The sequence below is a fragment of the Urtica dioica genome, chromosome 7, assembly GCF_054948205.1.
Source record: "Urtica dioica subsp. dioica isolate 48M chromosome 7, U.dioica_male_clone48M_v1_H2, whole genome shotgun sequence".
Classification (NCBI taxonomy): domain Eukaryota; kingdom Viridiplantae; phylum Streptophyta; class Magnoliopsida; order Rosales; family Urticaceae; genus Urtica; species Urtica dioica.
In genome coordinates this window covers 43862371-43878875 of record NC_142762.1, presented here as the reverse complement: position 1 = coordinate 43878875, position 16505 = coordinate 43862371, and the positions used below count along the sequence as shown (strand labels likewise).

Below are 16505 nucleotides of genomic sequence, written 5' to 3'. Positions count from 1 at the left end.
ATTCGAGCTTTATATCTCTACAATTATTGATATTGATTATTCACGTATCCTATTTAAAAAACACTTGTTATGTATATATTTTTTGTGACTCTTTCTCATGCCTACATATCTCAAACATACATCTTTATATTATGAATATATATTAAACACAAATATCAGAACAAACGGATGATTTCCATGCTAGTAACCAAAATTCAGAAGCGATTACACAACCAATAAGTGAAGAATTGATGCAGAAATCCATTTTGAAATTATTAAACGTGTACTGAGAAGATTGTTCAACTATATCAGTTTGAACAACTAGTTGAACAACTATCTGTTGGTGTGAGAATAATTAAGCAAGCAATCAAACAAGCAGATAAACATAATGCAATAAATGACACACGAAATTGATAACCTTGTCCGGTGATAAAGCATCTACTAAGGAGGACTGATACATCTGGTGGTGAAAACAAACTCTCTCTCGAACAGCCGTCTTCTCTGATCTTCAATGAACTGCAATCTGAGCTCTCTTTGGATCTGAGACTCCCACTCACTTCCAGCGACTCTTCCTTCCGAAGATCGCATGATTCTCTCCCGAAGATCTTCCTAGCGTATCAACGCAAACACACGCACTGACAAACTCTGTACAAATAAAACACAACATTAACAAGTTATCTTAAACCAGTTGTCGATGTAGATCCCCGGTAGAGAGACTTATTTTAGACCGAGGTCCATGTTTATTGACCTAAAAGTGCCAATTGACCTAATGAACACCCTAAGGAGGTTTTATAGGTGTCAATAACATAATCTTCGCGAATTAAATCGACCAAGAAACCAAATCCGATCGTATATACATAAAAATCGAAACTAAAAATATTATGTTTTTAGCTCAGTTCGCGTAGACTGCCACGTGTCTTGTACAACTCAGATCTTGAACAAGTAATTGCACTATCGTCTTGAACAACTTAGAATACAAACTTAGAATACACAGTTTTACTAAATTTAGACCATGCTACGGAAGGAAGCACCACATTTCAACAATTCTAATTAAATGGGATATTTTTTCATTTATTGGTTTTCCAGATGAGAGAATGAAATATACATGAGAAGTGGGTAACAACTAACAAGTTATCAAGAGAGGTTTAAGGCACGTGTTGTTCTTTTACATTATTATTATCACGTACGGGTTTCAAATTTTCAATAGCATATTTATGCACAATACGTCGTTAAAACTTGTGAGGTTTGACGTTTTCCTTGTAGGACCTAAATGAGTTAGCTTGCTAGGTCCATATAAGATATCAATGCCGAGTAAAAAGAGATATATCGTGATGACAAAATTACATAGAATAGCACTATATATGCGTGGTAATATAAATTTTGTTCTTGCATAAAACGTGAAAGGCTTTATAATTTTGTGTAGATAGAGAAAGATACATAATAGCGAGCATATTAAGTTACATTATAAAAATATGACGATGACACACTATGGATTGTCATGTGGAGGAAAGTCTCACTAAAATTTCATCAATTGATAATCTTTTGCATAAATTCAAGTTGGACTCGGGTAATTGAGATCTTATTTATTTATTTGTTTAGAGATGTATGAAATTCTGATATTTATTTGTCAAAATTAAAAATAATCATAATGTTAAATGGATGCTGATAAATTAGTTTATGAAACATTAAATTGTGAACGGAAAATTGCATAGCAAAAATTTCACGTTGAAGATGACAATGTGGAAGCACACATAAATGAATCATTTATTCTCTTTCAAAAAAAAAAAAGAATCATTTATTTTTTTTTTCTTTATGGTAAGCATGTTGAGTAAAGTTGGTCGTATGCAATTAGAGAAATGAGATTTTTTGGTCATGTGTTATATATATTTTGTAGGAAACAATACTCTTGAAAATCATAAAATAAGGTATTGAAAATTTTCAGTCCCTTGTTTTACGATTTTGGAATTGCGTATTTCAGTTTTAATTTCTTATATTTACTTTAATTTTGAATAAAATTAGATATTAATAAAATACTGCAATAAAAAAATGGTACTAAATGAGCCTAAGTGAGGATCATATCAGATCTTTCATGTTCCGGGAACTATTTTTAGAGGAAGGATTTTGTTTTCCCATTTTCCAAATAATACAAAGAAGTTTATACGACTCCCACATGATCCTAGCTTCAATGTTAAGTCAATAGGCTATCTCGTGCATGAAGTCTTTGGAAATAACCTGTACATGCATGGAAAACATTTTAGAAACCATAAGGACTTATTCACTACTTGTGCAATGGATTAATTCCAATTTCATTCACTGTCATCTTTCCAAACCTGTGAAAGACAATCTTTCTCATTCGATAACACCAATGATTGTTATTAAGGTTGTGTCCATGAAGCAAGGTGTAAAATACTTTTAATCCGTAAATGAAAACATTATTTCAGTGCTGCTATTGAAAGTTCATAAAAATAAATTTTTTCGATTCGAATTAATCGTGTTTAATAGCCGTGCGGAATAGCTTGGTGTACACTGCCTTGGATTGATAGATTAGCACGTGACAAAAAAAAAAAAAAAAATCCCGTGACAGTTTCAGAAGGTTCTAAGAATATAAATTAACGACTGGTTCGTAGAAGCATAGCCATCGATCGAGATCATAATTTCAAAGGATTTAAAGGAAATTAACCGTAAATGAAAACAATATTTCACGTGGGTATTATTATAGTATTCTTTTCCAAAAAGGATTCAAAGGAGTTCTGTAAGCAGAGGACAAAACGAGCAAACCCATATTTTTTTGCTTTCGTTTTGGGTTTTGAAGAGGAAAATTGCTTCATATTATCTAAGCCCGTCTGCATTATGTAGTCGATTTTTATTTCAATCAAATGCATTATGTAACTGAATTAATTTTTGCAATTTTCTAGTGTTGGAAAAAGGCGTTTTGAATTGATAGTCATTTTGGCAAATTGGCAATTGTTAGAAACGTTTACAAAAATGAAAAGCCTCGCTTGATTATATAGTAGCTTTCATACAGAGAAAATCCAATAAACATTTATATACAAGCCTCTTCTCTTTTTTTTTTTTTTTGAGGGAAGTAACTTCATTAACACGGGAAAATGGACACCAGGTCCGAAGTTACACAATCAACCAGCCACGCAGGGCAATCATCAATCCAAGAGCAAGAAGTATTAGAGACCATACAGTGACGAGCCACACAATTGGCCGCCTCATTTCACCCTCTCGGGATCCACTTACAGCTCGCCGAAACATTTGCGAAAAACTCGCAGATGTCGTGGACAACCGGACCTTGGACTCCTCGCAGCTGACGCGTCTTAACCATCTGAACCGCTCGCTGACTGTCCGACTCTACCTCTGCCACCCTCCACCCGTTGGTCCGGGCGAAGTTGAGCCCCTCCCTGATCGCCAAGCACTATGCCGTCAACGCCGACTCCACATCCGAAACCATCGAGCCAAAGACTCCCAACACATTTCCAGCACTGTCGCGGATCAGACCCCCCAACGCCGTTCGCCGAGAAGAGCTGTCCCACGCCGCGTCCACATTCAACTTGAGCGAAGCACCCGCCGGGGCCGTCCAACGCTCTCGAGACCGACACTCCTCGACCCGGACAGGTCCCAACACAGCGCGCGAGCAACTGCAAAAGCACTCCAGCCACCCCGTAATTTCACTGACCCAATTCGTTGGATCTTTGGAGACGTTCTCGAAGAGCCGGAGATTGCGGTCCGACCAAGCCGCCCAAACGAGTCCACAGAACAAAGCCAGCTCGGCCTTGGACAGGGCCTCATGGGCTCTCAAACACAATTCTCCGAAAGGAATTTCCCCCGTCTTCTCGACCCATCGCTGAAGTGTAGACGCCTTCCAGATCGATTTAGCACGCTCACAACTCCATATCGCATGAGATGCATCTTCTGGGAGTGCACCGCAGAAGACACAGAAGGGGAGGCAGGCGATCCCACGTCGGCTAAGATTTTCGTGCGTTGGGAGAAGATTAAACCAACACCGCCACAGTAGATGCTTGATCTTGGCGGGAATATTCAGCCCCCACAACCTCTTCCACCACCTCGTGAGGGTATCTGAAGAGCACGCAGCCCCCGAACCAGCCTCTTGACGCGCCAAACGATACCCGGACCGGACCGAATAGCAGCCGCTATCCTCAAAGTGCCACACCAATAAATCAGCCCCCCCCCCCCCGTTTTCGCTGGTCGGGATACTAACCACGGTATGCACATCATATGGGACGAGAAGGGAATCCAGGTATCTCTATTCCATCGGCCCCTATCCATGAAGTCCCGAACACGCCAAACTCTGCCATCTCGCGGCTCCGGGGACACGAGCCGGAAGGCACCAGGCTTGGGAAGCCACGTCTCGCTGAAAGCCCGGATATTTCCACTCCCAATTTGCCACCGCACCCCTTTCTTTACAAGATCCATGCCCCAACAGATGCTTTTGCATAGAAAGGAGAAATGCCCTTTGCTTTCAAGATCAAGAGCCGAGCCTAAAGGGAAATACTTCGCTTTAAATATGCGACTCATAAGGCAGTTCGGGTAGTGAATAAGACGCCACGCTTGCCTCCCCACCAAAGCCCGATTAAAATCACCAAGATCTTTAAATCCTAGCCCCCCCTCACCCTTCGGCTTGGCTAAAAGATCCCACCGCTTCCAGTGAATCTTGCGTTTATCCTCGGACCCGCCCCACCAAAATTGGGCAATCAAGCCTTGAATCTCACCGAGTAAAGTAGCTGGGAGCTTGAATAAGCTCATCGTGTATGTGGGGATCGCCTGTGCCAACGCTTTAACCAATATTTCTCGACCTCCCGAAGAGAAAATTCTAGCACGCCACGAGCATAGCTGCTTCCGGATACGCTCATTTATCTTACCAAACACCGCCAACTTGTGTCTCCCCACATTAACAGGTAGCCCCAAATACGACTCTAGCTCCGCCACATTAGGTACTCCAAGCGACCTAGTTAAGCTTGCCACTGTCTCCGTCGACACGTTCTGAGACACGCAAAACACTGATTTGTTGAGGTTGACTCGCTGCCCGGAACCAGACTCATACACGGATAGGATGTGACGGATCGCACGCGCATTAGACCCCTCGGCCTCGCACACCAACAAGCTGTCATCCGCGAACAACAAATGTGACGCCGAAGGAGCCGCCGGGCAGCACTTGAATCCCTTGAGAATCCCCAGCCGTTCTTGACCCCGAATGAGAGCCGAGAAACCTTCCGCGCATAACAAGAACAAATAAGGGGAAAGGGGGCAGTTACACGAAGGCCGCGAGTCGGAGTAATCACGCCTCCCACTCGACCATTAACGACCACTGAGAACACCGGCGATGAAATACATCGAAACACCGTGGCAATGAGTTTCGGCCCGAAACCCATGCGCTTCATCATCGCCGTCACAAAGCCCCACTCCACCCGATCATAAGCTTTGCTCATGTCGAGCTTTATCGCCATGAAACCCTGTTTTCCTTTCGTGCGCATCTTGATGGAATGAAGGAGTTCGTAGGCAATAGCAGCGTTATCGGAAATGAGGCGGCCCGGAACGAATGCACTTTGGGTCTCAGAAATAATAAGGGGAAGAACTCCTTTGATTCGATTCGCAATAGCCTTTGTGACAATTTTTAGAGCCACATTGCAGAGACTAATGGGCCTAAACTCCGTCACATGCCGGGGGTTCTTCACCTTTGGGATCAAGACTAAGTGAGTCTCGTTCCACCTCGAAACATCAGCTCCCGAATTCAGAACATCAAGACACTCACGAGTGAGATCTGATCCCACCGCATCCCAATTTTTCTGGAAGAAAAGAGCGTGAAAACCATCCGGGCCTGGTGCTTTGGTCGGGCCCATCGCAAAAAGTGCCTTTTTGACCTCCTCCACACTGAAATCCTCTTCGGTATAGGCTTGGGTCTCAGCTCCCAGGCTTGTGACATTCTCGGCCGTAATCCTATTGAAATCGTCCTCGCTTGCTCCGTTCGAACGAAAGATCCCCTTGAAGTATCTATCCACTACTCCCTGAACCTCAATCTCGTCTGAAACCCAAACCCCATCTTCGTTGACTAGTCCCCGAATAGAGTTCCGGTTCTTCCTTCTAGAAGCTCGAGCGTGAAAGTACTTTATGTTTTTGTCACCCCCTTTCAGCCACTCGGCCCGAGCCCGCTGTCTCCAATAATACTCCTCCACCAAAATCAACGACTCCAGCTCCTTGTTCAACTTGGTAGCCACCAAAAGATTATCCTGCGTTCTAGCCTCACAGTTGATAGCCTCGACCTGCGCCGGCAGCTCACGTATACGCTTAGCTCGATGACTAAACGAAAGAGCCGCCCACCTCCTTAACTCACGTCGGCACAGCTCCAACCGGGCCTGAACCCAAAAATCTTGCTTTGCTCCAGCCTCCCAAGCCCTTCTGATAACATCACGGCACTCCGAGTGGGTGAGCCACCCCGGTTCAAATGCCCATCGCTTACGAGTCGTTCTCGCATCGTTCCTCGTCAAGCCCTCTGACCCCGTAGTAATAAGAAGCGCTCGATGATCTGAACCATAGAAGTCAAGCACTTCCACAGCCCCGGAAGGAAAAAGGGAAAGCCATTCTCTATTCGCGCATGCTCGGTCTAAGCGGCACTGAACATTGGAGTCGTCAGCTTGCCTATTATCCCAAGTGAAAAGTTCTCCTTCAAAACCCAAATCGGCGAGCCCACATGCCTCTAGAGCCTCCCCGAATTTAATCATGTCGTGCGCCCGTCTCCTCGTTCTGTTGAGGTGCTCGTGATCGTAAAGGACTTCATTAAAATCCCCAGTACAAAGCCACGGACCGGTTGACCCCACGCTCACACGACGTAATAGCTCCCAGGAAACGTGACGACTAGACTCTTTAGGCTCGCAGTAAAATCCCGTGAGCCGCCACGCCACCCCATTCTCGTCCTCCACGAATGAGTCTATGCGCCCCTTGCTGAAACTTCTAATCCGTACGTCGATCCCATCTTTCCACAGAAGAAAAAGACCACCGCTCAACCCAACCGTCGGAACACCAAAACCATTAGAAAAACCCAAACGCCATTTCAATCTATCCACCCGCCGTCCTTTCAATTTCGTCTCCGAAAGAAAAAGGATGTCCGGGTTCCGCTCACGGATGAGGTTCCGTAAGCGGCCGATCGCCCCGGGACTTCCCAGTCCCCGGACGTTCCAGCATAAGGTTTTCATGGCGTCCGGACAGCCCGCCCGAGGCCGGCCGCCGATATCTCTTCTTTTGGTTCTGTGTTCGGGATGACTCCAATCTCTCCTCGTCTGACCGAGCCATCTGCCCACCAGCCTCGTTTCTCAGCCTCGTCACCCCAGTTCTCCCCTAGCAGATTGGAGAGCACTTTTGGCGACATAAGAATGGGTTCCTCCGAAGTCGGGGTCGATGCCGCCACTTCCGATGCAAGCTCAGTACGACGTCTTTTACTTCGAAACTCAACCTCCAGGTCCCCCACATCCTCTCCGGCTCGGATTGGCCCCGGCGAAACAGTCAACTTCTAGACCACCTGGACTTCGTGAAGGGAACCCTCGGTCTGGTTCGCCAAAGTTTTGAAAGAAGAAGAATGAGAAATATGCCTAAGAGGATGAGATAGGCCGAGTGGTATATCCACCAACTCCAACTCGTTTGGGCTTTTAACACCACCCTTGGTCAAGCCCACTTTCCTTCTTACCTTTCCTCTAGACATCTTGGGCTTAGGGGACTTCGTGAGCCCAGTCCCACTAACAGCCGTAAAGTGGGCCCCCCCACTAATCTTCTTTTTTCCCCGTCCTTCTCCCAAAAGGGATAGAGGTTTTGAATTAGGATCATTTGTCAGCATGCCGGTTCTCAACTCTTCTCCGCAAACGGAAACTCTCTCGACAACATCAGATGCAGGCGCCGCAGACCCTGCGACGGAACCCCCAGTGGACAGAGGGCCGCAGTTACCCAACGACTGTGCCAACTCTCTCACCTCGAGATCTCCCCCAGAAACCCTAGCATCCTTGTCTCCACCCGCCGCCACCTCTGTGCCTCGTTGGGTACCAAGTAGTTTCCTCCGTCCTCCGCCGCTGAAGCAATCTGCAATCAGGGAGTTAGCATTAATCCACTCTCCAAACATGGGGACTGTAACCCCTCTTTTGTGATGAGCACGTCTTCTTTCAGGAGTCATTCACCGCTACTATGCCCAAGAATCCCACACCCGTAGCATAGAGTGCCAAGGTTCTCAAACTTGGCTTGAATCCACAACGAGGGTTGCTCCTCCCTGTCGATGAAGAATCCAGGACACAACGCCTTTTGCAGGGGAATCAGCACCCGGAACCGCACCATCGTTCCGAACTTGGCGTTCCTTCCAATCCTACAGCTGAGGATCTCGCCAAAATTGGCCGCGAACCGCCTAACAGAAGGTTCGTTATTCAAAACAGGGGGCAAGCCGACCAGTCTAACCCAAAACGGACAATGATTAAACTGAACTTCCCCTATGGTCTTCGACTCCGGCCACGCCTCAAGCAAAAATTGGGCCCCACGAATTGTCCAGGGGCGTCTCTCCAGAGCTACATTCATATCCTCGAGACGCCGGAATGAGAGCTTGAACGTACCCGGGACCACTTCCGAGATCGACCACTGACCCATCTTCTTCCAAGCCCCTCCGAGAACCGCCGCAATCGTGCCTCTGCTGAGAGGTTTGTTCCCCAAAAGCCGGCCCAGAAGAACATGGTTCTCCCCTTCGATCGTGCGACTATTCCCATCCCGATCCCCGGGCTCGAAATCAGAGACCCGGAATGACAGCGTCTGGGAGCTCGCTTCGCCACTTGCTATCTCCGATTCGCCCCGCTGATGCGCCATCAGGACACATGGATTACCCTAGGGACCGTGAGACTGTCCCACCGCCAAACCGATTAATTGCTCGCACTCTTCACACCCCTATCAGCACAAAGAAGAGAGAAGAGAGAGAGCGCGCCGGAAATCGCTTTTGTACGGAGAGAAAAACATTGTTCAAAAGTTTTTGGTGAGATTGTGGAACGAAGTACTTGAAACTTGAAAGCATACAAGCCTCTTCTCAAAAGAGAATAACTCACGGCCTAGTAAACTTTGTTAGTTTTCAATTTTTTTTTTTCAATATAAGATTTTTAACATGCTTTATCTGTATGAGTTTTCAATTTGTTTCGTCTAAAAAAATTGGTAGTTTATTTTTAATGTGGGATTTATGAAGTGGTGATAGAGACACATTTGCTTCAGAGTCTTTCACTCGGAAATTTTGGCACAACACGTGTTTTTTAGGATCCCAATTACTAAAAGGATAACCGGGTTTGACCATTTTGATTGAAAAAAACCCCATTTAGCATACGTTTTAAAAACCGATCCAAAACTTCAAGCGTATAATTAACGACAATGGGGCGACAAATTTGAAAGGCAGTGTTGTACACAAAGTCACAAACCTAGAAGTCAAACCGTGATTGGGGATAGATTATAATCGTGCCTTATCTTTGTAATTTATTTAGTTTACTCTGAGTAATTTTATTTCCTAAAAATTAAAATTATTTTACTTCATTTTCTAACAATACCAGTACATAAGTCGAAACTTATTAATTTTTTTATATTTAAATTTTATGTTTTCAAGAGTTAAAGCAGGATTTCACATGGCTCCGCCTACATCAAAATCACACTTCAGTTGAGTAAAGACTCCTCAAAAATGGATCCTCCGGCAATATACGAGATTCTAGAGGGTCAAAGCGCAACATTTTCTTAATTTAAACGATAAACTTGAAAACTGGTTTGGCTGGAGTCATAGTATTACAGAAATTATCACAAACCAAGGCTGTACCGTTTAAATTATAACAGAATTAGTCTGTACTCTCAACAGAATAAGATCCTATACAATCAGAAGTTCTCTTAACAAATTCCGTTATTTGCATGTTCTTGTACTTTTAGATCTGCAGTAATTCAGCCTTGTTTTTCTTATATTAACAGGATCCCCGAACTCGTTTATTATTAATTTTTTTTTAATTCATGGTTTTGTTACTTCCTGCTAAAAAAAATGTTGTAGATATAGATGGCCATGGTGATTGATGATGATAGAAGTAAAAGGATCATTGGCCACGATCGAGATTCCACGAAGCCCTAAAGAAATGGCACATTTTCAAATGCTTAAACCGGCATAAGTTAAGCGAAACCCTGAAAATGCTCTTATGATTGCCAAACCTTTTGTTTTCTTATTCTCTTCCTTAGACTGAGCTATAATCAGGAAGGCAAAGCAACAATGCAAGTGATATAATGTTGGAGACGCTACTATACATGCACTTATATCTATATATATATATTAGTATGCTCTGGTTTGTTATATAAATCTATTTTACATCGTTTGATTTCCTGTTTTTTCATGGCACTTAAAAATACAAGAAACTAAACGTGAATGAGGACCAGTTCATGTTGTTATTGAACGAGCTTCATTAGTACTGTACATATTGTACCACCATTTACTTCGATAAACTTTACAGAGTCACGACTCACGATGGACTTAAAGTTTCTAACTTCAGTTTACTAATGTCTCTGAGGTAACAATGTCTCATTAGCAAGAATGCATCACAAATTTCTCCATATGTTCAACTTCAAGAGATATTTTAGCCATATTTTTCTTCCTGATGAAGTACAAGAACTGTTTCAGAAATTAAAAAAGAAAAAAATAAATCATTAAACTTATGGCATGCACAATCAAATTTAGTGCATAGCTTTATTATGCCTAATATTCTAATAACCAATTAACTCTCTGTCAAAAAATATAAAAATACCATCGACAAGAATTTCAAGACTCAAAAAGAGCAAGGAATAACACGTAATAGAGATACATTATTCTGTCACTGCTTTGGCTAGAGATATCAGGTACTACAACAAGCCATACCATGAAAAATGAGGTGGCCTAGTAGAAAAATGGACCATATAATACCTTTTAAAGCGATGACCGAGCAACACCTTGAAGATCCAATTCCAAAGCACCAAACGAAGACAAAACAGTCGGCAATTAACTCTGGCCAAGGATAAAAGTACACAAGCTTAAAATCTATCCAAAGTGACTCAATTACTTTGTAGGTTAATCTGAGAATAAGAAAGAACTAAAAAAAATTGAAAAAAAGAGAATACCTTTCTACTTCTTTTTAGAGTGCCACTTCTCTATGTTACTATACCACTTCCACTGGAAACACAGAGCCACCATACGAACAAAGCCCATTGTGACAACCTCAACGAATGCCATTAGATATGATCTCTGAGGAGATAATCCAGCAGTTATTATGGACAACAAGAGCCCCTCAAAGTTGCAAGGAACGATAAATCTCCCGGATCTTATCCCATCCATAGCTTTTTTCGCTACTTCTTCGGCTTTCATGGCAGGTGAGGAATCAGCTATGATTGTCGTGAGCTTTGGTTTTCTCTTATTCTCTGCAATATCCAAAACTTTAAGCAGAATAGAGAAAATACTACAGCACAATGAAAAAGATAAGATAAAATAGAGCCTATATATGTTGGATTCATACTATATTTACAATCTGTCTACCGAAATTGATGGAATTATCACTTGCGTGTAGTTCCGACACTCGTTTTTTATTTCCAATAATCCAACTCATAACCACGTCTAATAAATTACACACATTCCAACTTCTAGAATTCGGATGAAAAAATTATTTCTTTTTTGGTACTACATACCTTCAGCTAGGCCAGGAGTTTCCGTATCTGGAGGGTATATAAGAGATACGTGAATGTCATGTGCAATAACTTCTTGTTGCAATGCCTCAGCCAAGCCTCGGAGAGCAAACTTGCTTGCTGAGTAAGCTGTGTATCCGTATATTCCGACCTTGATAAAAAAGAAAACACAGTTTTGAGTCTAGGACCCTCAAAAGATTCCAAATCTCTATACTACTTGACCAAACAGTTTTGAGCTATAAAATCAATCAACAAACAAGTTCTCTTCAAATTACTGATACAAAGTTAACAGAATTGCATCTAAATCAATTCTCTGTAAACTGATCAACTCTATGGCAGAAAGCTCAACTAGCACAATCATTCCATTCACATTTAAAATCAAATCGGAATCAAATTCGAAATTCTCAAACTGTATCAAATCTTAGCTAAGCTAATTATCACCTTTTATGTCTAACAAATATGACTCCAAATTCAAGAACCCCAGAGACGTAATCAAGTGTCAACCAATCACTGTAAATAAAATATAATCAAAACCAGAAACCCTCGCTAATCTTACCTGACCAGCCTGAGATGACATTAAGGCAATTGAAGCAGATCCACGATTCTCTCTCTCCATCATCGCCGGCAAAGCGGCTTTGATCACATGGAAGCTTCCCATCACATTCACGTCGATCATGGACCTGACCTCTTCCAAGCTTTGCTTCTCCAGCTCCGTCGGCACGAACACGCCGTGGTTCACTACCAACACGTCAATCGCTCCCGCCTCGGATATCGCCTTCGCCACGGCGTCGGCATTAAGGACGTCGACGGCGTATACCGCCGCGTCTACGCCGGTAGCGAGCCGGATCGCCTCACGCGCCTCCTGGAGCCTCTCCGGCGACCGAGCTAGGAGCGAAACCCTAGCGCCATCCGCCGCCGCGCGGTGCGCGAGCGCGAGACCGATTCCGCTCGATCCTCCTGTGATGAAAACATGGCGGTTCTTGATCTGAACTCTCACCGGCCTCGGCCGGACGACGAAATACAAGACGGCGAGGAGAAAGAGAGGGACGAGGAAGACGGTGAGTAATAGTAGGAACCAACTTGAATCCGCCATTGTTGGAGGCTTCGATTTTACTTTGAACTTGATTAGGAAGAGAGTGGGATGTTAGTCTTGGTTTTGATTTGAAGGAGGGAGAAGAGAACGACCGTAGTAGAATGGTGGTTGTAATTAATTATTATAAATATTGTTCAATAGATCTATTATTGCCAGTTTTAGTCCATTCTTTTGTAGCTAAAATTTGCCGAGTGTTTTAATCCGATGACAATTTGGTTCTTAGTTTTTATTTCTAGTTGAAAAAGTGCCAAAATTTAATGCAAAGTGGAATTTGATATATATTTGATTACATATTTGTGATTTTCCAAAAAAAAAAAAAAAATGACGAAAACCTAATCTTTCTATTTTTCAATACGACCCGATCCGTTTGTTCGTAAAACTATTTACTCGATCGCAGAGATTTTTAGAACACTTCTAACAAAAAGACACATGTTCATTTAAAAAAAATTTATTGGCAACTTCTTTCAGATATAAATCTGTCTGATTTAAAAAGGGAAGAAATTGTATCAGTATTTTAATTTCAATTCAAACGTGAGTAAAAAAAATGTTTAATTGAGGAATTTCCAATTTAGTTTTATTACTACAATTTTCACGATGATCCAATCGATCTAAATTCAAGATTCGGAAACAAGTCCAAACCAAAAATTCAATTCGATTTATCGGTTTAGAAAATAAAAAATTCATGTACTTGATTATTTAACCAATATTAATAAAAGTTGGTTTGAACCAATTTCAAAATAATATCTGCCTTTTTTTTCATTGTTTGAAAATGTGGATCCGTAATTTAAGAACTAATAATAGAATTCTAAGTCTAGTTGAAAAATTGGATACTAATTTTAAAGAACCGGGTAACTGATTATATGGAAGACTGATAACTAGTTTTAAAATTTGAAAACTGTTTCAAAACTAGATAACCCAAACTCTAAACCTAAAGTCTACAATTATATACTTTACCATCGAAACTCCAATCAAGAATTGGTGCCTCTATAAATACACAAACCACAGGTTTCATTGTCTATACATACATGTCTCAATTCATAGAGACTGCATTCTGATATTTCAGCTTTTAGAGGAAACGCCAGGGATGTGTTGTGCATCGAGATGTACGAAATCCGAGGGACGAGATGGTCAGAAAAGGAAACCTTCTTTCAGAGCACATGTCGGCATTGTTCTTCGGAGACTCCTTTTTTTTTCTTCTTCTTCTTCTTCAATTACACGGTTTTGTTATCACCGCAAAATCAGCTTCCAACTTCTCTATGGCTACTGAAAATGGTGTAGATATCGCTAGAGATGGCCACGGTGCTTGACGAGACAGCTAAAAGGATCATCAACCACGATACCAACCTGTCGTTCTTCGTCGCGATTCCATGGACGTCCCTAAGAAATTCCAGCGTTCGACAGTTAAACAGAGTAATGAAAAAACCACTCATCAAAAAGACTCGTGTAAAAAAAAAAAACTATGTTTGACCTGAGGGCAATGGCAGCCGGAAAAACGAAGCCGACGGAGATCGCAGCTGTGGCGCCGGTGAACTGAAACGCGTCCCAAATGCTCGGCACAAAATTAGCTCCCGTGAAAACGAACCCCATGAGCGCTGCGGTCAATGAGAAGAATCTACGGTTGTTTAAAGCCAAGGGTATGGCGTAGGGGAAGATCAGGCCGTCGATATTGAGACGGAGCGAAAAGAAGACGATGGGGAAAACCAGCATCAAGTGGACCCCGTAGCTCACTCTCACTAGGTCGTTGAGAAACGCTCCGTGTGGAATTCCGAGATCGCCCTCGAAGTTCGCCAGCACATCGTCTGATGTCTGATCGCCGAAGAGAAGGAAGCCGAAGAAGCTTGTGGCGACGTACACGGACGAGCACAGCGTGAGCGACGTTCTCGTTATGGCCTTCATTTGGCTCGGCTCTCTCAGTTCACTCTCTATAGGATGAACTGCAAAAAAAAAAAAAAAAATTAATAATAATAATTATGTTTCACAAATTACTAACTATTTAGTATCACGTGATTTCTTCTCAAAACCAAGATTTATCCATGTTTACTCCTCTTGGGCCAGGTTTTTTGTTTACATTATTGTTTAATCAATTCCTTTTTTTTTAGTTTATATAAAAATTTCAATTTATTTTCCGAATGAATTAGCACCCCTAACGACTTGCTCTAGCTCCGCTTCATCTCAAAACCAAATGACAACGAGAGAATTGATTCGAATATATGTATGAGTTGTTCAGTCGCTTTCGCATGAGATTCAACTAACTAGCAGCTTCTAAGAATGATGTTTGAGCATATCGTTTGGCGTCAAAACCGAGCAACTTTGCAAGGACTAAAGGAAGCTTCAAATGCTTACTGTTGTGATGGCAGATATAGGCAGTGACTAGAACCGGAACAGTTGTGAAGAGCTTCCAAAACGACGCTGCATCGACGAAATTCGGCATCAGACGAGGCATGCCTATACTTCCGCTCATCCACTTCACCGCGGTTATCCACGCCGTGATCACCACAAACACCACCGCGAACCCCACCGACAACGCTGACGTGTACCGCAGCGAATCTGACACACAGCCAATCACAACCACGCCTACACAGTGATCAAGCTAGGAGTGGGTGCAGAGGATTACCGACTCGCTTGAAGGAGATCAGCGGCGCTAAGACGAGCAGCGTCGTGATTAGCAACAGAGAAGACCGCCCGGTCCACCAGCGTTGACCAAACCACTCTTCTATCACGCCCGAGTGACGGATTTCCTTCCCCGACCACGTCCCTGATAACACGTCACCTGACACGTGGAATATGTCTTGCTTAGTTTACAAGGATAATCGATACTTAGGGTTCAGGCTCAGTTTTTTTTTTTTTTTTTTTTTTTTTTTTTTACCGATGATGATCATGTAAACGATGAGCATTCCGAGGTTGTTGACGACGACGCAGACCTGGAGGAGGGACCGGCCGGCGCCGCCGAAGGCCTCGCCGGCGAGGCCAGAGTACGTGGCGGCCTTGGAAGCTTTGGTGAACCTCATGATCATGTCTATGGAGGACTGAGTGAGAATTGAAGCGAGGACGATCATGATCAGGCCGGGGATCATTCCCAGCTGCTTTACCACCGCCGGGAGAGCCATGATTCCGGCGCCCACGATCGTCGTCGAGAGGTTGAACACCGCGCCGGAGAACGACGCGCCGTCCTTCTCGGCCAGGAGAGGGAGTTTGGGGCTCCGGCGAGATTTCCGGTCAACGGAGGGTAAAATCGTCATTTTTGCACGGAGGTCCTCGGATGTTGAAAAGAAATGGAATTGGAATCGGAATCGAGAGCGAGTTGGTATATTTAGAGAAATATTTTCACGCGGGAACCAGGAAGGATTCGCCGTGTTGGGGACCAATGAACTGGTCACACGTGTACAGGCATTGATGAATGTTTGGCACTTGACTGACTTATATTAGTCGTTGTACGAGTTCGGTTTAGCCTCTAGGAGTTTCAGTTGTTCACATAAAACGACTTTTTCGAAAATAAATAAATAAATAGAAAAGCTCAACAAGACAAGTAATATTCTGAAAGAGCAAGGAAGGCCAATTAGGACCTGACAACTAAACATTACCAACTCGTTCCTTCCCCCATCTGGCAAAAATAGTCCACACAAGTGTGTTTTTTTTTTTTTTTTTTTTTTTTTTTGAAGGCAGCTTTGCTGCAGAGTGGGGATTGAACTACGACCTCCACACAAGTTTTATTTTTTGTATTTCCACAACC

General features: G+C 43.1%; 2 protein-coding genes across 4 annotated transcripts; both read right to left on the bottom strand.

Moving 5' to 3' along the window:
- Positions 1–10313: 10313 nt before the first annotated feature.
- LOC149391927 (3-dehydrosphinganine reductase TSC10A-like) lies at positions 10314–12929 on the bottom strand. Of its 3 annotated transcripts, none has more exons than XR_016300002.1 (5): positions 12239–12929; positions 11686–11833; positions 11125–11421; positions 10931–11011; positions 10314–10642 (listed from the first exon to the last, which is right to left on the bottom strand). XR_016300002.1 is itself a non-coding variant. In XM_089618549.1 (4 exons), the coding sequence occupies exons 1-3, from the start codon at positions 12773–12775 to the stop codon at positions 11129–11131; spliced, it is 978 nt and encodes a 325-aa protein (XP_089474675.1). In that variant the 5' UTR covers positions 12776–12928; the 3' UTR covers positions 10675–11011; positions 11125–11128. The 3 variants fall into 3 exon arrangements, 1 of the variants encoding a protein (XP_089474675.1); XR_016300003.1 differs by having other exon boundaries at positions 10314–10625; XM_089618549.1 differs by lacking the exon at positions 10314–10642 and having other exon boundaries at positions 10675–11011; positions 12239–12928.
- Positions 12930–13631: 702 nt separating this feature from the next.
- LOC149391926 (amino acid transporter AVT6A-like) lies at positions 13632–16056 on the bottom strand. Its single transcript, XM_089620233.1, has 5 exons — positions 15642–16056; positions 15390–15545; positions 15119–15322; positions 14244–14709; positions 13632–14152 (listed from the first exon to the last, which is right to left on the bottom strand). The coding sequence occupies exons 1-5, from the start codon at positions 16012–16014 to the stop codon at positions 14014–14016; spliced, it is 1338 nt and encodes a 445-aa protein (XP_089476359.1). The 5' UTR covers positions 16015–16056; the 3' UTR covers positions 13632–14013.
- Positions 16057–16505: the final 449 nt, after the last annotated feature.